The following is a 26,170-nucleotide window of genomic DNA, read 5'->3' on the forward strand; positions in this document are numbered from 1 at the left end:
TCATTCTGCATGAGAACTTGAACTTCAGTTAACTTTTTATCTCTTTTCACCTGGACACATGATAGACAAAAATGACCTCTGATTAGTAAATTGCCTTTGGAACAGATATAAAAATGAACTATAAATATCTGATGAGGATGCCATACGTGGGAACTTTCCGAAGTGAGTTAAATTAACTGGTAAAATAAAGCAATTTTAAATATATATGCACCAAATAACATGGCCTAAATGTAACATACAGGACTACAATGAGAAATAAAATCCACAAATATAGGAGAGCATTTTACCACACTTATTCAGTAATCGATATAAAAGGCAAACAAAAAATAAAAATTTGTACAGATTTTTGGAATGATATAATTTAACAAACTTGACCCAATGAATATAAATAATGAGCAGAAAATGTGTTATTTCAGGCACATATGGAACATTTACAAAAAAAAATTGAACATACACTGATAACAGAGCAAGTCTCAATAAATTTTAAAATTGTGATAAAACATGCACAACAAAATTTGCCATCTTAATCATTTTTTTTATTCTCACTCAAGGATGTACATATTGATTTTAGAGGGAGTGAAAAGGAGGAGAGAGAGAAGAAGAGAAACATAGAAAGTCAGTTGCCTCTCACATGCACCTTGACTAAGGACTGAATCCACAACCTAGGCATGTGCCCTGACCAGGAATAGAGTCAGACCCGTTATTTAAATAGATATTTAAAAATTCAATTGATAAGTTTAATAGTATATTACCCACTGCTTAAGCAAGAATTAATAACCAGAACATATGTTAGAAGGCTATTCAGAATGACACACAGAGAAACAAAAAGATGGAAAGTGAGTTGGACCTGTTATTTAAATAGATATTTAAAAATTCAATTGATAAGTTTAATAGTATATTACCCACTGCTTAAGCAAGAATTTATAACCAGAACATATGTTAGAAGGCTATTCAGAATGACACACAGAGAAACAAAAAGATGGAAAAAATATAAGAAAATATTAGAGACATAGATTTGAGAGACAGAAGATAATGTTGAAAGGGCCTAACAAATGTTTAATTGGAATCTTTATAGAACAGGAAGAAAACAGAATGACCTATACACTTTGGCAGTTCCTCAAAAAATTAAAAATAGAATCATTATATGATCCAACACACAGAGAAACAAACCTATAACCTTTCAATTTATAGGACTCCACTCCAACCAACTGAGCCACACTGGCCAAGGCCCATCTTACTCACTTTTAATTGTATAGTCCAATGGCATTAAGTATAATCACATTGTTGCATATCCATCACAACTGAAACTTTACTCATTAATCAATAATTCCCTGTTCTTTCCTTTTCACAGACCCTGGCAACCATGAATTTGACCAGGTACCTCATATAGGTAGAATTATACAGTGATTGTCTTTTTGTGACTGGTTTATTTCTGTTAGCATAGTATCTTCAAAGTTTATTCATGTTGTAGAATGTGACAGACTCTTTTCCTTTCTAAGGCTAAATAATATTCCACAGTATATACATAGCATATTTGTTATTCATTTATCTGTCAATGAACATTGAGATTATGTTTTAATCAGTCCAGACTACTAAAATAACATACTGAGTGGTTTAAACAACAAATATTTATTTCTCACAGTTCTGGAGGCTGGGAAATTCAAGATCAAGGATTGCAGATGCCAGCAGATTGTGTCTGATGAGGGCCTGTGTCCAGGTTTGCAGATGGCCGCTCTCTTGTATCTTAACGTGGTGGGAAAAGGGAGTTCTGGTCTCTTCATCCTCTTAAAAGGACATTAATGCCATGATAGGGCCTCTACCCTCATGATCTCCACTAAATCCAATTACCTCCCAAATGCCCCACCTCCAAATGCCATCACACTGGAGATTTAGAGCTTCAACACGTGGATCCCAAAAGGACTTAGACATTCAGTCCATAGCACATTGCTTCCACCTTTTAGCTATTGTGAATAATGCTACTATTAACATGAGTGTACAAATATCCTTCAAGACCCTGCTTTCAATTCCTTGGGATATATATCCAGAAATGGGATTGTTGGATCATATGATGATTCTATTTTTAATTTTTTGAGGAACTGCCATAGTGTTTTTCAAGGTGGCTGCACTGTTTTACAGTCCCACCAGCAATGAACAAGGGTTTCAGTTACTCCACATCCTCATCAACACTCGGTATTTTCTGGTTTTAATAGTAGCTGTCCTAATGGGTGTTAGGTCATTCCTCATGGTCTTGATATGCATTTCCTAATGACTAGTGATGTTGAACATTTTTTCATGTGCTTATTTGCCATTTGTATATCTTCTTTAGAGAAATCTCTATTCAAAACTTTTACCCAATTTCTAATCAGTTGTTTATTGTTCTGTTGTTGAGTTTCAACAATTTTAAAGGGCTGAAATCGTATTGACTATATTCTGTGCACAATTAAGCTAAAAATCAATAATAAATAACTAAAAAAAAAAATCACTGTATTTTTGGGAAATAAGAAATACCCTTCTAAATAATCTGTGACTTTAAAAAGATGTTACAATGAAAATTGTAAAGCTTTTTACCTGAATGACATTAAAAACACTCATATTAAAATTTGTAAGTTGTGCCCTGGCTGGTGTGGCTCAGTGGATTGAGCGCTGGCCAGAGAACCAAAGGGTAACCAGTTCGATTCCCAGTCAGGGCACATGCCTGGGTTACGCGCCAGGTCCCCAGTAGGGAGCACATGAGAGGCAACCACACTTTGATGTTTCTCTCCCTCTCTTTCTTACTCCCTTCCCTTCTGTCTAAAAATAAATAAATAAAGTCTTGAAAAAAACTCAAAAATTTCAACAACAACAAAAATTCGACTAAATCTGATTGCACTCATCATTACATTTTACCAGAAAATACTTCAGAATGCACCTCTCACAGATAGGCTTTCAAAAAGTATAACCATGATGCCATGGTCACACATAAAAAAAAATTGTAAGTTGTATCTAAAGTCATGGTTACCGAGAAATTTAAAACCTTAAATGTATATGTTATGAAAGAGAAAAGGCCGGCACTCAGTTGATCTAATAAACAATTTTAAGAAACAGAGCAGAAAAATAAAGCCCAGGAAAGTAAGAGAAAGAGCATATTCAACATAAGAGAAGAAATTAATGAAAGGGAAAACTAACATATAATTCATACACAGAGCTTGTCATTTACTCAAAAATCACCAGGTATGTCAGCTAACAAGATCAAATGACTAAAAACCAACATGGGAGGTCTGCGAGGAGCTGCTACAAGTCTGTTTTTCATTCACTTCTCTATCACAGAGATTGTAATGAGACAGTTTCTTTTGTATCATCTCCAAGTTTTCATGAGATATGATAACAGTATATACCCTTGATATGATGTAATAAGAATGACACTTTACCTCTGTGATCTTCTGCTCAAAAAACCGTAATTGCAGTTTAAACATGAGAAAAAAGTCAGACAAATTCCAGTTAAGGGGCATTCTACAAACTACCTGACCAGTGTTTTTTAAAAGTGCCAAGGCCATCAAAAACAAGAAAAATCAGAAAAACAGGTACAACAAAGAGGAACCTAAGAAGACCTAACAACGAAATGTGATGTGGTATTTTGCCTAGGACCCTAAAATAAAAAAAGGATTTTAACAGAGAACTAAGGAAATCTGAATAAAGTATGAGCTTTAGTTAATAATAATGTGTCAATATTTGTTCATTGCTTGTGCTGTATATACCATATTAATACAAGTTGTTAATAACAAAGGAAGTGGATGGATATATGGAACTCTCTGTACTACGTTTACAACTGGAATCTAAAGCCTATTTTACTTATCAGAAAGGCTTTCAAAATTATATGTGTTAATGAGAGAAAAAGAATGGCTATTAGATTTTAAAAATATAATTTCAACTTTTGAACGATTGTAAACATGTAAAATTTCTTAATTGTATCTAAAGAATTTGAAGACATTGTCATTAAAATATATTAATCAGGAAGTATAGATATTTCAAACATATCTCTTCATAGAAGTGCTCTCAAGCTTTTCATTAAAACTTTTGAAAGGTTTTATTTGGAAAGTTTATACAAATTTAATATTTTACATTTACCTTAATACTTTAGTGGCCCATTTTTTCTTGTAATTAATGGTGAGCTTTTCCACCAAGCGGCAGAACTGGTTATAAATCCCCTCCAGCTTATTAACATGCCACCAAAATTTTATCATTTTCTTTGTGTGTTACGACCTGAAAAGTTTAGGAAACACTAACCCAGAGAAACCCATATTCATGTACATGTGCACTACAAGGTATATACAAGTATATTTATCATTTTTTAAAAGATTTATTTATTTATTTTGAGAGAGAGCAGAAGGGAGGGAGAAAGAGAGGGAGAGAAGCATCAATGGGTGGTTGCCTCTCACACGCCCCAGACTGGGGACCCGGCCCACAACCAAGGCTTGTGTCCTGATGAGGAATCGAACTGGAGACCCTTTGGTTCACAGGCCAGCACTCAATCCATTGAGCCACACAAGCCAGGGCTGTACAAAGATATTTATTACATCATTGTTCGTAACAGTGAAAATTTTAAACCAACTTATTTTGCCCATCAAGAAGAAAGTGTATATATGCATTGTGGCATGTTCCTGCAAAAGAATCCAATGTATAGAATAAGAAAAAAAATGAATAAGCCAGAGCTATGTATGAGAACATGGACGAATCCCCAAAACAATGTTAAATGAAAAAATCAACTTGAAAAAAATGTATATGCCCTTTATATAAATTTTTCAAAAATATAAAATAATGCTGTATCTTTACAGATATATACCTATGTGATAGAAGTTAAAAAACACACGTGAATGATGACTATGAAAACCAGAACAGGGCTACCTCCAAGGAGAAGGAAATGGGACCTGAGGGCTATTTTGGGGAACTTGACTATATATATAAAGTTCTCTTTCTTAAAAAAATAAAAAATCTGTTGCAAATGTGGCCAAATGTCAAGATATGACAGAATTGGAAGCTGCATATACCAATTTATTATTCTCTACATGTGTATGCTTGAAAGATTCCGTAATAAAACACCAAATCTACCCTAGATGCAATCCGTCTTCGCTGCTTCACCGCTGCCGCCCGCCTTGTCCCGGCTGACAGCAGTAGTCTCTAGTTTTCTTTCTTTCTATCTTGCTCCCCTACAACCATTCTCCATGGGACAGTCAGAATGAGATCTTATAAGTGTAAATCTGATCTCACCACCCACCTACTCAAAACCTTTCAACGGGTTTGTATCACTCTAAAAATAAAAACCTCCTTATCACAGTCCACAGGCCCTAGTTTTATTGCCCACATTTAGCCCTCACTCTTCCCCCACAATCACTATTTATCTCCTCCTACTGATTACTTTCCTTTGGAATTTCTCACTATCCAAAATTATATTAATTCATGAATTATAATAATTCATGGTAGTTTCTCCTGTAATCCCAGCCCTCACTAGACTATAAATTCCTTCAGAGCAGGAACTGTTCTCTACTATATCACCATTGCCGAGAACATGGTTTGACTCATATTAAGTATGATATAAATATTTTCTAAATGAATGAATAACTGAATGATTTAATTTTCATTCAAAAGGGCCGGTGTGGCTCAGTGGATTGAGCACTGGCCTGAGAGCTGAAAGGTTGCTGGTTTGATTCCTCTATCCGGGCATGTTCCTGGGTGCGTGCCAGGTCCCCAGCTGAAGGCCAGGTCCCTGTTTGGGGGATATGAGAGGCAACTGGTCACAGTGGATGTTTCTCTTACACATCAATGTTTCTACCCCTCTTTTCCTCCCTCCCCTCCCCTCTCTCTATAAATACAAAAACAAAATGCGGAGGAATGACATTTCAGTGGTAAAAAAAAACAACCCCAAAAAACAATGGTGTAATAAAACATATGGAAGTTGAAAATTACTCAGCACTCTATCAACAATAACAATACCTAAGATGCACTAAATTCACCTCATGTCCAGGCATTTCTTAGCACGGGAACCACATACTTTTGGGGGTACATGTCAGCCTTGCTCTCCTCATAGTCCCCACAAACCTATTTGTGTCATGGGAGCCTCCTCCCTAGACGTAATTGATTGGATTTGGTTGGAATGCTGGCTGAGAAAAGCCGGTCTTTAGCCTGGGGAATCAATTAGATTCTGTTTTTTGAAAATTCGTGCTAAGAGATGGGCAGACTAAGGAAGTTCGAAGATGAGTCATGTTAAAGGCAGGACATTTTTGAGTGAAAGAAACAGCTGCAGAGGGCCTTGAAGCTGCACTTGTACTGCCCTTCCTGAACCTTGGTGCTCAGTGTTTCCTTGGCTTTAATGACGCAAGTTACCATCTATCCTTGAAGGAAATTATATCTATTTCCTTCATTTTTAAAACTAATATGGATAGATTTCTTCGTTTTGTTGATTATTCATTCTCCTAAAACCAAAAAAGGCAAACAATCTCTTAATCAAGGAAACCTAAGATAGTCTTTCCCATGCAACACTGTGAGATGCATTACTGTTCCCACTTTACAGATAAGGACACGAGGCCTGAACAGGTCCGATACCCTTCCTAAAGTCACAGAGCAGGAAAGATTCCAGTCCCGGCCTGGTTAACTCTCAAGAGGGGCTCTGAACAGCTACGTGTGGCTGTAAGGAAGGACAGCAAGAGGACTGCTGCGGAGATGAAGTTAGGACAGGCAAACATTTTGATATCATTTCTGGTAAATTAGAAAATGACACTGTTAACAGTGACAACACCAGACTTCACTTGTTTTGGGCAAACGCCAATGAAAGCTCTTTATACTTACGTATCAACAATTATTGAAAGAGAGAGATTTATACCAACATAGAATGTGTGTATGATGAAAGCTTTTGCTCACCCTGGTGGTGTGGCTCATGGATTGAATGCTGGCCTGCAAACCAAAGGGTCGCTGGTTTGATTCCCAGTCAGGGCACAGGCCTGGGTTGCGGGCCAGGTCCCCAGTGGGAGGATGCATGGCAGGTAACCACACACTGAGGTTTCTCTCCCTCTCTTTCTTCCTCTCTCTCTAAAAATAGAATAAATAAAATCTTTAAAAAAAACCTTTTTTTCTTTCCATTGAGAGAATTGAGAGTTTTTAAAGAATGACAAGCTACATTTCTTAATAACATAAGAAAAAGGAGGTTTAACAATATACATTTAGATATGACTTATAGTTGACTGTCCTGGGGTTTGCAGTAAGGCAGGTGCATTTCCTGTCATTCTTGAAAACTCCCACTCACTCTTGCATGTCTAGAACAGCTCTGCTGAAGACTGTTGACTTTTTTTTTTTAAAGATTTTACTTATTTACTTTTAGAGAGAGGGGAAGGGAGAGGGAAGAGAGGGAGAGAAACGTCAATGTGTGGTTGCTTCTCATGCATCACCTACTGGGGATCTAACCTGTAACCCAGGCATGTGCTGTGGCTGGGAATGGAACCTGTGACCTCTTGGCTCGTAGGCTGGCATTCAATCCACTGAGCCACACCAGCCAGGGTGAAGAAGGTTGACATTTAAGTGAGGTTGTGAATACAGAATTCCAGAAGGTTTACTTGGGGAGAGGCTATCAGAGAGAAAGGGTAAGGACTGATGGATTAATGTATGATTTGAAGACAGTAATCAATAAAACAAAAAGTTTATGACTAAAAAACACTTAGAATTCACCCACTAAAACATCCTTGCTGTAAGAGAAAAAAAAGTGAAATTACTCGTTTTCTCCAAGTTGGACTCTGTTTTTCAATACCTTGGAAAATAATAGCCTTAAGAAACAGTGGTAAGCTTGGAAACATCATTACTGTGCACACCAGACACAATTTTGGTACTTTGCTAATTATTTAAACAATATTTTAAAACTCAAGCATAAGAAATTACAATGTGTTTTACAAAAGGAGGGAAAAGAAAATTTTCTTAGAGGGGAGAGTCTCTTTTCTTTGTGGGTATTAATAGCTTAGCAAGCAATAAATTGATACAGTTTAAAAACCCATTTGGAGAGCATGGAGCCTGCCTTTGCTCACCTCAGGCCTTCACAGTCCCTGGAGTCCCCGTGGCACCGGCCAGGGGGCCACTTTGTGAATGTGAGACAAACATTTGCAAGATGTATAGTGGGAAGCTCATAAAACAGACAACAGAAACTGCAAGGTAAATGGTGGGAAGCTCATGCAACAGACAACAGGAACTGCCAGATGTCAAACACTGCAGTCCCCCACAGGGATGCTGAGCGGCACAGCTGGAACAGGTGTACACTTGTGGTAGCAAGATCCTCTATGTGATCTTTCCTGGCACGCTGAAAAACGCACCCATGTTAAAGAGCATGAAAAAGAAAAGCCAAGGTTCAGGGGCTGGTTGTGAAGAGCTGCTAATCTGAAAATCCAAGTGGCCTTTGAGAGGAAGAGGATGTGGAATGGGACACAGAAATATCTTCCAGAAGTAAAGATAAATTTATCTATTTAGTGGAATTTTGCCACCATGATGATGGTGATGATGATGATGATGATGATGATGATGATGTTATCTGGTTGGGGGGTGGGGGTGCTTACTTATGTATATGTCTTAGGTTTTCTTTTGACATCTTTTTCTTTTTTAAAAAAGATTTTATTTACTTACATTTAGAGAGAGGGGAAGGGGGGAGAAAGAGAGGGAGAGAAACATCAATGTGTGTGAGAGATACATTGATCCATTGCCTCTCACACATCCCCAGCTGGGGACCTGGACTGTAACCCAGGCATGGGCCCTGACCGGGAATATACCAGCAACGTTTTGGTTCACATGCTCGTGCTCAATCCACTGAGCCACATCAGCTAGGGCCTGATATCTTTCTCTTAAGATCAAAGGACATGTTAAACTAAATAAGTATGGTGGTTTTTTATTTTTTTATTTTTTTGAGAAAAAATGGTTTTATCCTAGGGGCAATTTCACCCCTTGTGGGACATTTGGCACTCGGCAATGTCTGGAGCCTTTTTTCATTGTCACAATTTGGGGTATGTACTGGTATCTAGTGGAGAGAGGCCAGGGATGCCATTAAACATCCTACAATGCATGGTTTCCCCACAAAAAAGAATTATCTAGCTCAAGGTGCCAATAGTGCCACGTTTGAGAAACCCTGCCTTAGCCCAACAAATTTGGATAGCAGAGAATTTCAGTGAGGAAAATACAGTTCCTTTCTTAAATGAAAAAGCTTATGCTTTTGCTTTTGTTTTTTTTCTTTTTAAAGCATTAGCTATAATTAAAAAAAATTTTAAGACAGGGTGAGATGAAATTCGTAGGGACATACATGTCAAGATGAGGGGTTTGGATGCCCTGGGCCACCACACAGGATTTTGCAAGTAGTAGTGTGATAAGATCTCTATTCTAGAAAACTCTAGGGGTCACTGAGTCATCAGGTGATCTCTAAAGATCTCCCCTGAGAGTCTCCTTTCTCAGTCTTCATTGTCCCTGTCCTATTATTTCTCATCTAGACTATTTCCATAGCCTCTTTCTGACCTCCTAGCTCCTACCCATCGGCCTTTCAAAGTCACCTTAACTTCTGAAGAATATTTTCACTGGATATAGAATTCTAAGTTGACAATATGCTTTTCTTTCAGAATTTTAAAAATGTATTTCCATAATCATTTGTACTCTTAGGCTGTTTCCATGTCTTGGCTATTATAAATAATGCTGCTTTGAATGTGGAGGTGTGGGTTTCTTTCAAAATAATGATTTATCTTCTTTCTGATATAGTTCCAGAAGTGGAATTGTAGAATGATATGGTAGTTCTATTTTTAACTGTTTTGAGAAACTTCCACAGTGGCCGCACTAATTTTCATTCTTACCGATAGTGCACAAGTGTTTCCTCTTCTATATTTGTTTTCTCTTGTCTCTTCAGTAATAGCTCCTAACAGGTGTGAGGTGAGATCACATTGTGGTTTTGATTTGCATTTCCTTTATGATTAATAATGTTGGGTATTTCTTCATGTACTTGTTGGCCATTTGTATGTCTTCTTTGGAAAAATGTCTATTCAAGTCCTCTGCCCATTTTAAAATTGGATTTAAAATATAAAAATTCCTTAAATATTTTGGATACTAACCCCTTATCAGAAAGATGATTTGCAAATATTTTCTCCCATTCTGTAAGTTGTCTTTTCATTTTGTTGATCATTTGCTTTGTCGTGCAGAAACTTTCTCTTTGGATGTAGTTTCACGCACTGGCTTTTTGCTTTTGTTGCTTCTGCTTTTAGTGCCATATTTAAAAAAAAAAAATAATTGGCAAGACTGATGTTGAGCTTTTCCTCTATGTTTTAGGAATTTTTCAGTTTGAGGTCTTACATTTAAGTCCTTAATCCATTTCAAATTAATTTTTGTGAGTAATATAAGGTAGGGGTACAATTTCATTCTTTTGCCTTGAATATCCAGTTTTCAAACAACACATTGAAGAGGGTATTCTTGTCTCTCTTGTTAAATAGTTGACAAAAAATTATTTCTTAATGTGGGTCTTGGTTATAAAAGTTTGAAAGCCACTGGTCATGTGAGAGAGAGCCTTCAGAAAAAATTACATTAAATTTGCAAAAAAGGCAAAACAGAGTACAGCATGTCCTTTCAATGTTATACTCAAGCAAGAGGACTAGAACTATCCAACAGGACTTTCTGCAATGATGGAAATGTTCTATAGCTGTGTTGTCCAATATATTAGCCATTAGTTACATGTGATGACTCAATACTTGAAATGTGGTTAGTCTGACTGAAGAACTGAATTTTTAACTTAATTTAATTAGTTAAAATTAAATGTAAATGGCCAAAAGTAGAGGAATGTATCTATGTCCATCACAAAAGGAAATTTAAAAAGTTATGGTTTGATTGCCCTGTAGAATTTTAACCAGTTTTGTATCTAACCTAGCAATTTTATTCTAACATTGTTTCCTTAAAATGCCTATAAATATCCAGTTTCTCAAAATGTTCTTTAAACCGGCTTTGCCATCTCATTGGCTCCTGCAATGAGTTAGGTAAAATCTTTGACATGTCTGTTCATATCAGTCATGTTGATAACTTTTTGAAAACTATGTCAACAATAATCCTGACCAGTGTGGCTCAGTGGGTTTGGTGTCCTCCTGCAAAGAAAATCATGTGAACAATAGAATAAGCCTGTTTCTACAACTGTAAACTGGGAGTATTAACAACTTCTCCATGGGGTGTTATGATTAAATTAGATAACCACATAAATCACATAGTACATTATCTGGTGCTATAGGTGTTAAATAAATTATAGCTATTTCTATGAATAAGGGAATGGTCAATAATTTCAAATGATGCTAAATTTAAGTAGGATAAAGAGTGAAAAAATCTCTAACTGGATTTTCTAATTAGGAAGTTGTTAGTGACTTTAGCAAGAACGGCTTCAGAGGAGTAGGAGCAGAATGGGCTGAGAAAGGAATGAGAAGTGACTGAAGACAGCACAGCTAGTCCTTTCGGAAAGCTCGAAGTGAGTGGAAGAGAGGTGGTTCAATTCAACACTTATGAGAGGGTTGTTTGTTTGTTTGTTTGTTTTTGTTTTTTTGGTAAGATTGAGAAGACCTGAATATTTTTGTATCGCGAGGGGAGAGAATGGGTGATGAAGGCTGAAGATAATGAAGAAGGAATGGTTTAGAATAGAATCCACAGCGAGAGAGACAGAAGGGAAAGCCATTGAAGACGCAGAGTAGCTAATACATGAAGAAAGTGGAGCAGAGGAAAATGTGAAGTCTGTATTTGTCCACTTCTTATGAGAGTAGGTCTGATGTGGAAGGAATTGGAGAAGGGAAAGTGTGATGCACAGTTTGCATCCTATAATGCCCTAACAACAACAAAAAAGTCCGCCGCATTTTTTCAGCCTAAGTGGACCACGTATAGCCAATTTCAAAGTAAAACAGGAACTTCAAACATTTACCGTAATGGAGCGGGAGAGGGGCACCTAGAGAAGGAGGGATGTCAAAAGTAGTCTTGGGAACATAAGCATTGGATCATAAAGATCTGAACAACTGCTGAAATAAGGACAAATTCTATGGCACATAAACCTGCATTAACTTGCATTTTACAGACAAAATTAAGAGAACCAAAACAATTGCAACCTGCTCCCCAAGTCCTGCCAATCATCCCCTCTCGGTACCCTGATTGGTCAGTGGCATGCAAACGCTCTGGATTAAACATGCTAATTTTAACATTGATTGGCATGATAAAATATCCATCTTTGCCCAGGGATTGGCTGACCTGTCTAGGCTCTGGCCAATCCTGAAAGGGGCGGGCTAGTTAAGCGTCAGGTTTCCCCGAGCTGCCTTTCTTGGAGGTACTTACCGGTCAATCGGCAGGAGGCTTCTTTTCTCCCTTCTCTCCGGCCCTGTCACAGTGCCTGATGGAGCTTTCTTACCAGGCCCTAAAAGTTACGCATCAGGCACGGGAAGCGGTAAGGAAAGCAAATTATAAAAAGGACTGTATCAGGAACCCCTCTTCTCTTGTTGCAGCAGGCCTAGTTGTGTGTCGCTGGTTGCTATGGTGACAGAGTCCCCCGCCAGAGTGGCGCAAGCGCATGGAGGGCCTCTAGGTCCTTTAGTAAAAGTCCGGGGGCCGGGCTTGAGGTTATCACATGATGCTGATGATTCTGGGACAGAGGCAGGTTTGGGAGTGACGACAGGTTAGATTGAAGGGAAGGCAGGATCGGTTTGAGACTGACGAAGTACGGTGTCGCAGAGGAGGGATTGCCAGACAAGCTGAGTCTTGATAGATGAGTGGGTTTGAGGAGTGGTCAAAAGGAAGATTGTTGAAAGGCAGGATGGTGTGACCCGAGAGTGGGGTACTGGATTCTGGTGCTGATTCGCCACTACCAAGTCCAAGGGACTTTAGGAATTCCCTTTCGGGTTTCAGTTCCCCCATTTGAAAGTAAAGTAATTGGACTGCACTCCTTTTCACACGAATATTACATGAACTTCACAATACGTACAGTGGTTTCCTTTTGTCTATCATCTGCTAACTAGCCAGCAATATTTGTTACAGCAAGGTACATGAACTGAGGACATACTCTACGCCAGGCACTGGGGGAGTAAAATCAATGTTTGTAGGGTAGGAGGGGGATAAATTAAATTAAAGTAAAAAAAAAAATACTGCTATCTGGGCGCAGCTGCAGAGATTCTGATTTACTGGTTTGGGATGGAACCGGTGCATTGATTTTTTTTTTTTTAACTCAGCAGATGATTACAATGTGTAGCCAATGTTATGAACCACTGCTCTAGTGTCTCCCACCTTAAAAAACAAACCAAAAAACTAAAACTAATAATACAAAAAAAAAAAAGATTTATGTTTGACCTCACATCCCTCTTCTCCCCTCCAACAATAATAACCTTTCTTTCTCTTCAACTTCAGGAGAGGGTTGGCTACACTTTCTGTTGCTACTTCCTTGGGTTTGGATTGTACTTAAGTCCATTCCAATCTGAGCATCAGAACCTCTTAGGTTGGCGTTTAGTAAAGCAGAATCTGGGACCTCACTGAAGACTTACTGAGTCAGAATCGTTCTGGGATGGAGTCTTGAAAATTGCACTGTAAACACACAGGTTTGAAATCCAGGTTTGAAAACCACTTCCCTAAATGGTCTCATGCATTTTCATGACTTCTAATGTCATTTATATGCCAACAGTTCCCCAGACGGACTCTAGAATGGACTTTGTAGTTGAGCCTCAAACCCATGTGCTGTCCCAGAAGATGGGATACAGAGAGGGCAATGAATCAATTGATTACTTGACAAACCCAGTGGGGTATCTCAAGTATCTGCATCTTAATTTGTTCAATACCTAACTTAAGGATTGTATTTTTTTATTTCAAGAGAGAGGGTAAGAGAGAGAAAGAGAGGGAGAGAAACATCAATGTGCGAGAGAAACATCAATTGGTTGCCTCTCACACTCCCCCAACTGGGCATCCGGCCCGCAACTCTGGCATGTACCCTGACCGGGAATTGAACCAGTGACATTTCAGTTCTCAGGCTGGCGCTCAATCCACTGAGACACACCAGCCAGGGCCAATATCTAACTTTTCACCTTTCTGGCTAAAACGTATACCTTTCTTTTTCATTCTTCCTCCATCTGGGAGTGAAACCACCATCCACCTAATTGCTCAAATCAGAATGCTGGGAGTCACCCTTGGCTGTCTCTTCCTCTTAGTCCCTCCCCTCTGTCCTCTACATAAGGAAGACAGCAACAAATCTTACTGAGTCTACTTCTATAATGAGTCTTTAGCACCTGTCTCTCCACACCCACGGCCCTGATACACTCAACCATAACCTCTTAGCTGAACCATCGTTAATATCCTCTGAACTATCCCCCCTCTTGATTTGTGCCTCCCTCCAGTCCATTCTTTACCTAATGATCAGAGTTATCTTAAAACTGTGTCACTTATTGGCGGGGATCCTTTTACTCACTTACCATTATATGTGGGCTAAAACCCCCAAACTTTGACCCATGGAGCACTGCAGCAATATGGCCCAATTTCCACATCTGGCCTCTTCCTCATCACTTTCCACTTTGCCTTCCGCTGCTCCATGCACATTGTCTCTGATCTGACATGTCTGTGACATATACTCTGTACCATACAAGTTGATATTTAACTGTGATTCATTTATATTATTATCTGTTTCCTGCCTGTAACATAACCTCTCAAACAGAATTTATGTAAAAATGGCAGAGGCCCAGATTTATTTCTTGTTTTGTTCCCTAGATGATGCTGAGAGCAATACTTAGGTATGCTTCTTGATGGCTTCATCTCCTGGGATCTAAGGGCAGGGAAGTGTGCTGACGAGGGGTCTGGAGAAAGTGGGTGTGGTGATCTGGTGAACTGGTGTAAAGTGGATGGGGTGTCCGGAATTTTGCTCTTTTACATCATCTACTGTAGTAGGATTTCCAGAATACTTCCTTTTTATTGGGTTGATTTTATTGTTGTTTCAAACTATTTATATATGTGTATTTTTTCAATTTAATTTTTATTTTTAACAAAGGAATGTCACACATAGTTAAAATGTATAATAGTTCTACAAACTTTGAAAAAAGAGTCTCCTGTTTCACCGCGCCCTGCCCTCAGGATTGCATCTCCTCCGAAACAACCACTTTTACCTCCTTTCGAAGCTTCTTTCAAATAGGAAGTGTATACTTAGAAATTTTGACTTTTCATTCTCAAATGTAATATACTCACTTTTATGGAAAATGAGCATTTGGTTTTCTTCTCCCTACCTCATTCTTTCCCTTTATTCTACCATCAGCCCATACTTCCCTTCCGCCATTCTGCCAACTGGAAAACTCCTCCATATGGTGAAGCTCACCAGAAGTTTCTTAGTTCCATTAATTTTTTCTTATAGACATCCTTTCTGGTCTTGCTCTATGTATTGTTTCTATCTGGCTTTATCTGAATCATATTCTTTTATAAAATACTTGTGATCTAGTAAGTAAATAAAACAAAACTTGGTACTGGTGTCTTGAGATATCCATATATGCAAGTGTCAACTCTTTTTTGTTTTTAGAGAGAGGGGGAGAGAGGGAAAAAGAAAGGGAGAGAAACATCGATCAGTTACCTGGCTCACAACCCAGGGACGTGCCCTGAACAGAAATTGAACTGGTGACCTTTCAGTTCGCAGGCCTGTGTTCCACCCAAAAAAGCCACACCAGCCAGGGCTCAACACTCTTAATTACCCTTAGGGGATGCCTCCTCTTTTGGTTTTCACACTACAATCTCCTAGTGTTCTACTTTACTTCTTAGTCTCCTTGATGAGCCTCTCTTTCTCTGCTCCTTAAGTTCTTGTTCTGTAGGACCCAAACTTGTCATTTTTGGTCAGCCTGCTTCCCAAACTTGATAAGGTGCCTCTCCCTTATGCCGTGTGTAGAGATCATCATATCACCTTCATCCAAGGAAATTATAACGGAATTTTTCCTTTCAGTTCCTTCCCCCGACCCAAGTAGATTCTGGCAACTTTCTTTTCTTACCAGTAAACTAATCATGCTTTAGCATCGCTTCTCAGTCCCTTATATGCACACTAAACATTGGCTGTTTTGAAAATTTCTATTCTGATCCAGTAGTTCCCAGTTTGAGGGTGGCATGTGTAATATCAGCTCTTGTGTAATGCTGATTCTACTGCTGATCTTTGGGTAGCCAAGATCTGGGGATGGAGAATTTTCTCCTATTCCACTTTAAATTTAGTGTTTAATTAAAATAAGACTGTATTCAATCTGAAAAGCTTCTGCTACTTTCTTTTTTCCAACTTGCATGTAAAATGCTCTAGAATGTGCTAAGGGCAAGAAAACTCTGAGGAACAATTGCTTTGATGTTTTTAATTTGATCACACAATTAAAACAAACAGTAATTGCTATCAATGCATAAGAATGGTATTGGGAAAGCCAAAATTGATCCACACATTCATGTGTACACACAAAATAACCCTGAAACAAAGTCACTTGCATTTATTCTAATGTGTCATAAGTACTTTTCAAAAGTTGTGACTACCTATGTGAAGCTTTTATATTTAAAATATCTATTATAAATGTTAATTAATTAATTAAGTGGTTGACTAGGTTTTTAAATGAGTGTTGTTAAATGTCTCAGCTTTTATTAATTGCAAGGGCCCTTAAAAAAACAACAGAGTAATTGAAAATTTAATTACATCAATGTTTTTCTTCAGATAACTAAGGCTTATTAAACTTTAAATGTTCAAACATTTAAGCATCTATTGAAATACCAATAGCTATAAACAATGTGCCGCTCTAAATACTAATTAAACAAATTCTAAATCACCATAAAGCTAAGCTGAATTTTAAGTAACTCATGTTTTAAGTACTGTGCTCTTACATAAGGACGATTAACCGCTTCGGTACTGACCGCGGCTGCAGGCGTGTGGACATCTTTTAAAGTGTTGTGGCTGCTGCTGAACCATATTCTTCCTGTACTTGGACCCAGACAGGCAGACTGATCAGACAACCTGGAACCCTTTGCTAATGTCACATTGTTACTTTTAGAGAACTGTTCTTTTTTTAACTAACTGAGAATATATAGAAATGAATTTGTATATTTGATGTTTTGAGTTAAAAACATTCTTTATTTTGTAAAAATAACAGTAGGTTTTATTTTTAAATACAAAAAGTATATATCTCACCACCGAGGTAAATCTTGAAAACATTTTTAAAAGTTGATATAGACTTCTGCTTTCAAAGATGATAGAGTAGCTGGTGCCAGACTGTGTTCATGCCATATGCAGCTAGAAAACTGGACTAGATATATGAATAATCAGTCTGTTTTCAGACACTGGACAATGTGATCATGGGAGAAAGCCTTCTGCCGGGAAGCAGTTACTGGGTTCTGGCACAGGAGGGAGTGCCTAAGCAGAGCACAGCAGATGAGACAGAGTCAAGTTGGGGAGGACTTAGGTGGTTAGAACAGGGAAGGAAGAAGACCGGAGAGAAGGCAGTTTATGCAGCAAGATTGCTTCTGTGCATATATACAGTGAAGATGAGTGAAACTTAGGGAAAGACCAATTTCTGTAGGCTCAACTACTGGGGCTCATAAAACATGGAGAGATACTGAATTCCGAACAGCCTGAGTAGAAAAATCTTGTGGGACAACATTTAGAGATTTAAGGAAGGCTATGCATTAAGAGTAAGCTATGCTAGCCTTAGAATAAAAATACAGCTATGTCTTTCCTAACAAAGCTTAAAAATAAGCCTTGATAGCATCAGACTTACCTGCAAATAACTATCTGCCAAAATAAAACTTAACATACTTAAAAAGAAGACAATAAAATCCAGACTTTCACAAAGACTAGCATTCAATTAAAAAATCACTAGTGGTCACAAGAAACAGGAAAATGTGACAAAAGCAGCACAAAAATCAGCCAACAGATTCAAATTCATTTCAATAGGACTATTGATACTTCACAATTTCTTTTTGGTGTAGATTTGGTATATTGTGTTTACTTGGAACTTGTTCATCTCATCTAAAACTTCAAATTTATTGGCATAATTTTTCAGAATAGCCTGTTATTTTTATATAAATATGTGCATGATCTGTAACCATCTACCATTTTTACTTTTGACATTGATTATTTGTGCCCTCTTTCTCTTTTTTCCTTCATCAGTCTTGCCAATGGCTTATCCATTTTCTTAGTCTTTCCAAAGAACCAACTTTTGTTGATCCTGTCTATTGCAAGTTTGATTTTATTTTGTGTTTACATTTTTTAAAATTGATTCTCGAGAGAGAGGAAGGGAGGGAGAAAGAGAGGGAGAGAAACATTGATTGGTTACCTGACTCACAACCCAGGCATGTGCCCTGACCAGGAATTGAACTGGCGACCTTTCGGTTTGAAGGGTGACCCCTGAACTACTGAGCCACATCAGCTAGGGCTTACATCCTTAAAATTATTATTTCCACCCTTCTACTTTCCTTGGGTTTATTTCATTATTCTTTTTTTCTAATTTCTTTAAATGGTTGCTTAACTCAATATTTTTACCTTTTTTCCGCTTCTAACAAGTGTATTTAAGAATTTAAATTTCCTTCCATTCACTACTTTGTCTGCTTCCCATGTTTTAATATGTAGCATTTTCATTCAATTCCAGATATCTTCTAATTTCTACTTGGATTTTTCTCTGACCCATAAGTATTTAGAAGTGTATTGCTTGCACATAGGAAACCTAATGACATCTTTTTGACATTCTCTTCTAGTTTAATTACACAGTATTTCATACAGTAATATTCTAAGTGATTTCAGTGCTTTGACATTTGTTGAGAATTGTTTATGGCTCAGTGTATGGTTAAGTTTATTAACTCTGTTGTTCAAATCTTTTATATCTCGCATATTTTTTTCTTATTCTATCAATTGCTGAGGAAGGCATATAAAATTCTCTCACTGTGATTGTACCTTTTGTCTATTTTCTCCTTATCTTTTGTCAATTTTTGCTTTATTTATTTTGATGACATGTTATTAGGTACATTAGAAATTTAGGATTGCTATTTTTAATTAATTTTTGTGTTTGATGTGAGATAGGAATTAAGCTTAATTTTCTTGGGAAGAGGGTAATCTACTTGCTCCAGCACCTTTTTAAAAAATTTGAATTACATAGGCAACTTTGTAAAAAAATCAAATTACCATATATTTGTAGGCCTATTTCTGAATTCTCTGTTCTGTTTCACTGAGATACTTGTCTGTCTACATGCCAATATCAAACTGTCTTAATATTGTGGCTTTATGTTAAGCCTTGAAAATCGATAGTGTAAATCTTTTGACTTAGCTTTGTCAATGCTATCTTGGTTATTCTAAATTTTCACATAAATTTGAGAATCAGATTTTCAGTTTATTGAAAATGGCCTGCTAAGCTTTTGATAAGATTGCATTGAATCTATAGATCTGTTTTCAGTAACATCTTAACAATATTGATATCCCCAATCATAAACATTGTATCTTCTTTCATTTCTCATAGCTGTATTTTGTCATTTTTAACAGAGGTTGTATTAGTTAGCTAGGGCTGCCATAACAAAATACCAGGTTGGTTGACTTAAGCAACAGAATTTTATTTTCTCACAGTTCTGGAAGCTAGAAGCCCAAGATCAAGGTGTCAGCAGGTTTGGTTTCTTCTGAGGCTCCTCTTCTTGGTTTGCAAATGGCCACTTTCTTGCTGCGTTGTTCCTCATATGGTCTTTCCTATATTGGAGAACGTGCCTGGTGTCTCTTCGTGTGTCCAAATTTCCTCTTATGAGGACACAGTAAGAATGGACTAGAGCCCACTCTAACAGTTTCATTTTAACTTAATCACCTCAAAGTCCTAGCTCCGACATTCCAAAGTATTCAGGGTTAGGGCTTCAGTGCATGAATTGGACACAATTCAGCCCACAAAAGTCTTAAACATCTTTTGTAAAATTTGTTCTTATTTGATTTTTATATGCTACTGTAAGTGGTATTGGTTAAAATAGTTTTTCTAAAGTCCATGTCTGATAGTTCCAATATCTTGGGTCCCATGTGAATATTTCAATTGTCATTATTACTAATGTTTCTCATTATGTTGTTCTTATCTTAAATTGTGCAGAATGGTGTAGCTGATAATTTGTTTTTATAAATAATTTGAGATGAAGGGGGATGTTATCTTCCTGTAGAAGCAATTTAGGTTTGCTTCTACCTTGTGCCTGCAGTGGGGTACTAGAAATTCAGGAATATCTCCATCCAAATCCAGAAACTGACATCTTTTTTCTGGGCCACATAGAGAATGGGAAACTGAGCTGGGGTAGCCTTTTTTTTTTTTAAAGATTTTATTTATTTATTTTTAGAGGGGAAAGGATGGAGAAAGAGAAAGAAAATCAATATGTGGTTGCCTCTTGCACGCCCCTTATTGGGGGTACCTGGCCTGGGAGGCAAGCGCCTGGACTGGCAATGGAGCCAGCGACCCCTTGCTTCACAGGCTGGCACTCAGTCCACTGAGCCACACCAGCCAGGGCTGAGCTGGGGCAACTTAACTTCTCTTCTGTCCTTATTCCTAGGACTGAGCCCTTCATAGGTTTTATGTAGGGTCCCCTATCCTGCTGGGGCCTGGACTCCAACTTTTGTACTTGTAGTGCCTTGAGAGTTTTCAAATGCACTGCTCAGCATTTTAGCCTCTTAGAGGTTTTAGAGGCAGGCAAATGTCCTTGGGAAAAAATGGCTTCAAATGCCAGGATCATGTGTGTGCATTAATGAATATACACACAACCCACACACACACAGGTATATCTAGAGGATAAAAATCCTATAATTGAAAATGCTCTATCAAAGAATTTGTACATGTGCATATTTGACATATGTGCATACACAATTGAACCATAGTACATATCCATATATCCTTCTGGATCCTTTTATAGACAAGTATATATACACACATGTGCACACACTTTCAAGGCAGGGAGGCGGTGGCTGTGGCTCATGGATTCACAGGTGCAACACTTGGAAACTGGAGGAGTCAATTGTTTTAACATAATTTATGGAATTGAGCAATCTATATATCCCCGCTAATTCTGGGTTTTAAAGATATCCCAAGTCTTGGAATTTATCAGATGTAAGAATTCTTGACAGAAATGATTGTGACCAATATTCTCAGTAGGATACATTGGCAGTTCACATAATGCATGATTAGTTACAGAGTAACACATCAAGATGAAAGAAATGATAGGTAACAAGCACAATAAATAAAATAAGCACACCACATTGCCAGTACCCAGATACACTAAGGGTGAATCTCAGCATCTATCCACGTGGCCATCCAGATCCTTTTCTATGTGTAGTGTATACACGCATGGGCACACACACACTCCTGACTGCTGTGGAGCAAAGGTTCACAGGTGCAACACTTGAAAACTGCAGGTGCCAGAGCCCCAGAGTCTCCACGAAGTCAAAGATTCTGGTCTCCTGTGGAAGTGCCATTCCCTCACCCTCACTGTCCTTGTGTTCCTCCTTCAACATTCCATCTCCTAGGCAAGTCGTCCATTCATTATGGGGACAATCTATTCTTGATGTCTTTAATGGTCTTGGCCATCATTGGGGCAGTCCGTTTGCAGGCTTCCTGCGGCTGCTGCTGACCACTCGCGCCAAGTGGGCACTGGAGGTGCTTGTGCACTCAGAAGCCGACTTCCTAGGGATGTTAGAGGGAGCATGGCTGCCTGTTGTGGGCTATAGGGCTGGCATGATCTTGACTTTTCCTGAACAGCTACTGCTCCTCTTTCAAACTAGTTGAAAAGACCATCTTTGCTTGTCGACCCTTGGGTTCATTGGCATTTGCAGATCTGATCTTCAGTATCAGTGTTCGTAGCTGATGCTCTTGGGCTTCCTGAAGCTGCAGGTACATCTCCCGCCATGACTCATGTGCTTTTGGCCTTTCTTTCTTAAAGTGGTGGTGATGATGCACTTTCCATAATTGGTCTTTTTCTTCAGCTAATACACAATTGTATTTCTCTAGGCGAAATAGCTGATCAGGTGTACCACTCTCCAAAACAGGTTCCAGAACAGAATACGGGACTCCTCCCACTCAAAAGAGCAAGCCGATGTTGTTTCTAAGGACCTGGATACACTGCTGGCACAAAGTCAGCATTTTGGGGAGATAGGCCCACCTGGAACCAGAGTGCACACACATCTTCGAGTTCCATCTGAGTCTGGTAAACCCAGCTTCTCCCTCTTCCTGAGGTGAAGACAGTGCTCTTTGCCTCGATGGAAGGAGGATATCAATTCAAAGGCGGAAAACGGATGGTAACTGGGCTGGACCCTGAGTAACGGAAGGTCTGGGAACATGGGTGACCCATCAGTGAGGACACATCTGCTCCAGATGGCTGCAGTTTCTCTGGGCTTGCCTTAGGTAATTCCTGAAGCAAGTCCAAGTTTTCACTAGTGCTTTTAGGATCCTTTTTCTTAAGTCTTTTTCCTTCAAGTGCAATGGCTGTCTTCACACTCTTTGTTTTTCTGCCGGGCTGGTCTTAGGCGAGGTATGCCACAAAAGATGTGGTGGGCCACTCGAATTCCTCCTCCACATCCGCCCCCTCCAGGTCAGGGAGGGAACCCCCTGGCTTCCTACCCAAGTGGGCCGCTCTGACTTTCCCTTCTGGGGCCTGGAGGTTGTCCGCACGCAGCCTTCCCTTCCACCTTGGACGGCAGGGCCCCTCTACCGCCCCCCCCCCACCCGCTGCCTTTGCGGGGTCTAAGACGGCTAGACTCCTTTTGTCGTTAGCCGATTGGGTTTTCTCTGCGTCGTCGAGCTTTGCTTTTTCAGGGGGTTGCCCGAAGCCACCTCAGGCGGAGGCGAAAACTTCTAGAAACTGCGGCCCTCTCTCTCCTTTCCCTTCTTGACACCACAAGGGGATGGTTTCTCCTTGGCACCCTCTCGGGGGAGAGGCCCAGGGTTTTCCTCGCTGCAGAAGACCTGAGGTGACCTCTGGCTGATCAAAGCGGAGGACTTCTCCTGTCCCTTGGCATCCACCTGAGGGATGACCTTGTGGGAAGGTGGGTCACCGCCCCGCTCCCCTGGGGTGCCCCCAGGCGTCGCTGTGTGCCGAGCTCCTGTCGGTCCGAGAGGCTGGGAGGCGGCCTCCTGCAGGCCGCTGGCGTGCCTCCTGGGCCGGGCCGCGTGCTCGCGATCGTCCCCAGATGTCTGGCCAGGACCTGCCGCCGCTGGAAGGGACCGGCCACCAGAAGAGGCCCGCTCGGAAGAGTCAGAGGGTGAAACTCGGTGGCCGGTCCTTTCCTCTCTCCCCTCTCGGGGGCGGGGCCCTCGCTGGGGCCTCTGGAGCTGGGAGGGCGCGCTGGGCTTCCCCTGCCGGCGCTCAGGCTGCGCGATGGCTCGGTGGCCTCCCTGCATCTCCTGCTCCCGGAGAGAGGTCGGGCCCTTCTGGACTCGCTCTCCTCCGAGGCCCTTTCGTCAGAAGCAGTGTTTCCTTCCTCGGGACCTAACTTCTTGCCCTGGGCCCCCGAGTCCCTGGCACGGCTTCTGCTTCTGCTATGCTCGCGTTTGGGCAGGCGGCGACCGCCTCGTTGGCCATCTCCTCCGCTCGACAATGGCCTGGCCGAGATCGCCTCTCCTTAAACCTCCAGCTTCTCAGGCGCGGGGGCGGAGCCAGGTGTGCCCGAGGGCACTGAGGCCTGGGGCGATCAAATTAATTTGCATTTGCAAGTCGCACAACAAGAGAGGAGGCTGAAATTTAAGTTTAGGTCCCACTGGGCGAAGTACCCTCCTGAAGATGGTGAGGAGCGGAAGCGAACAGAGGGAAAGGGATCTGAGTCAATCAACTTAGCCTCCTGAGGCACGCAGAGTCCCTGCATCTGGTTTGCCCGCAGAGCAGTGTCTGGCGGGGCATCGCGTCCATTCTTCTGGAATGAATGACTGAATGGCCATTTTCTCTGAACAGAAGAAGTAGGGCTGGGCTCTGATCAGGCGTATCCACTCCCAGGGTCCTTGAGGGGGTTTACTCTCACCCTATAAGGGCTCAGTTTCATTAATACTATGATTACAACCCCAAAGAACAACTTCAGAGTGTTAACTGACACTGCCAGCCAGCACTGACGTCCTCTTGTAGATTAGATCAGATCTGGTCAGATCCTTCGTCAGCACTAACTCCATCTCCTTGATTCTAACAGGTCTGACTGGATCCTAGCCAGATCTCTAGGAATGCACCTGGCCGGACCCCTTTGCCCCAATCAGGAAGAGTGGTTGCTCTTCCTTGATAGTATATACATAAATTTTTTGATCTCTTGAACAATTTTATAGGTATACCTTTGTTCAATTTTTCCCTCAGATTTTCTAGTTGTCTTAACATTATTTGTTGAGCAGTCTATATTTCCTCTGTCATTCTGGGTTTTAAAGATATCCCAAGTCTTAGAGAATTAATGCAATCTGAGAATTCCTGACAGTTATTGTTTTCAATACTCTCAGTAGTATCAATTGGTGGTTTTAATATTGCATGATTACTCAGAGTCATAAATCAATTTTAAGGAAGGGGCATATAGCAAACACAATAAGTAAAATGAAAACACGACATACCAACAACCCAGATACAGTGAGGTGTTAACCAGAGGTGAACCTTAGTGTATATCCCATGTATCCTTCCAAATCCTTGTGTGTGTGTATATATCCACACATGCACACACACTGTATTTTTTTTATCCAAATGAAATCATATCATAAATACCATTATTTAACCAATTATTTCTCTAACCAGCATCCAATCCAAGGTCATACATTGTGTCTGGTTTTTGTATCCCTTAAGTTTCTTTGAATTAGCACACCTTTTTTCAGCCCCTGTGGCCTTTATTTTTATTTAATATTAATTTTATCTTCAGTGACACTGACTTTTTCAAGGAACTATGCAAACTGTTTTGCAGAACCTCTCCCTTTCTCAATTTCTCTGATTACTTCTTTGAGGTCTCATTTGCAGCCCGTCTCTGGTGAGCTGAGAGTTGGTTCTAAAGGCTTGATGGGTTTAAGTTAATCCCTATAACTTACTTCGCAGATGACACTGAGCACATCAGGAGACTGGTATTGCCTTACTCTGAAGGCAGCCTGATCTCTGCAACGTGCAGCTCTGTTGCAACTAGAAAGTTGCATGTGTAAGCATAGCATAGAATGGAAAGTCCCCTGTGTATCAGTGGATTTTAGACTCTTCTGAAATTTCAAATTCTAAATCAGTTCATACTCAGAATCAACAACAAATGCCCCTCTTCATGGAACATTGTTGCCGAGTGCAGTTGACCAGTCCTGGCTTTGTATTAAATACAATAAATGCCTTCCTGGATCCGTAGATATTCCTTTTGATAGTTCTAGTGCTTTTTCAAGTTATGTGGCTCTTAAAACTTAGGAAGTTTCCTGGTAGAAACAGGAGGTAATCAGGAAACAAACAAAAAACAAATTAGAACCTACGGGTATATATATTCAAGCTTTTAAGTGAATATTAGATGCAGGGACTGTAAAATAGAACTATAATAAAAACATTTGAAAGAAGAAATGTGTCCTTTTTAACTGTTTGTTTTTGAGATGGAAAACGTAATGCAAAATTTGGATCTTATTACAGAAATTGAAATGAGCTCATGCAAATTAATCTCCATTGCACCCGTAAAAAAGAAATTAAAAGCACTAATGTTGCATGTGGTGTATATACAGTAACATTTCCTAAATATCTTCTGGGTCTAAAACTAGGAATGATATTCAATGCTTCCTTTTCCTCAGGCTACAGTATCATAGGATTCAATTTTGAATCTGATAATGGAGGCATTTTTGTTGCACAATAGCCCACAAAGGAAATGAAGGAAGAAGAAAACAGACAGATTATTGAAGCAGAGACAAATGAGATACCTCAGTAAATGTTCACTTCTGGGCTCCCTTTCTTTGGTAGACAGAAATTAATTGAGCATCTAATTGTGTCCATTTCAGGGGCACACCATCTTTACAGTTTAACTTGACCATTTGTTAGTGGCTCATTCTTAGGTTTTAAATTTAGCAGATAATTTTCTGTGTTAGTTTGAATGGCATGAGTAGGAAGATGTTATAGATCTGGCAAACTTTACACTTTTAATTAACAAATTACAAGAACATGTTCTACATTTCAAGTAACAGCACATCTTAAATATTTAACACTAGGCTTGTGTAAAATGGTTTTCATATCTCTTTTTTCTTATTAA

General features: G+C 39.5%; 1 protein-coding gene across 1 annotated transcript in view; it reads left to right on the forward strand.

The window, feature by feature from the left end:
- Positions 1-11,706: 11,706 nt before the first annotated feature.
- Positions 11,707-26,170, forward strand: part of KATNAL2 (katanin catalytic subunit A1 like 2) — a 61,985-nt gene continuing 47,521 nt past the window's right edge. Inside the window, 2 exon segments of the mRNA XM_054583862.1 lie at positions 11,707-11,768; positions 12,367-12,436. Of these exon segments, the coding sequence (XP_054439837.1) occupies positions 11,707-11,768; positions 12,367-12,436 (132 nt within the window).

The sequence above is a fragment of the Pteronotus mesoamericanus genome, unplaced genomic scaffold (genome assembly GCF_021234165.1).
Source record: "Pteronotus mesoamericanus isolate MK-2021 breed Mesoamerican mustached bat unplaced genomic scaffold, CSHL_Meso_final contig_74, whole genome shotgun sequence".
Lineage (NCBI taxonomy): Eukaryota > Metazoa > Chordata > Mammalia > Chiroptera > Mormoopidae > Pteronotus > Pteronotus mesoamericanus.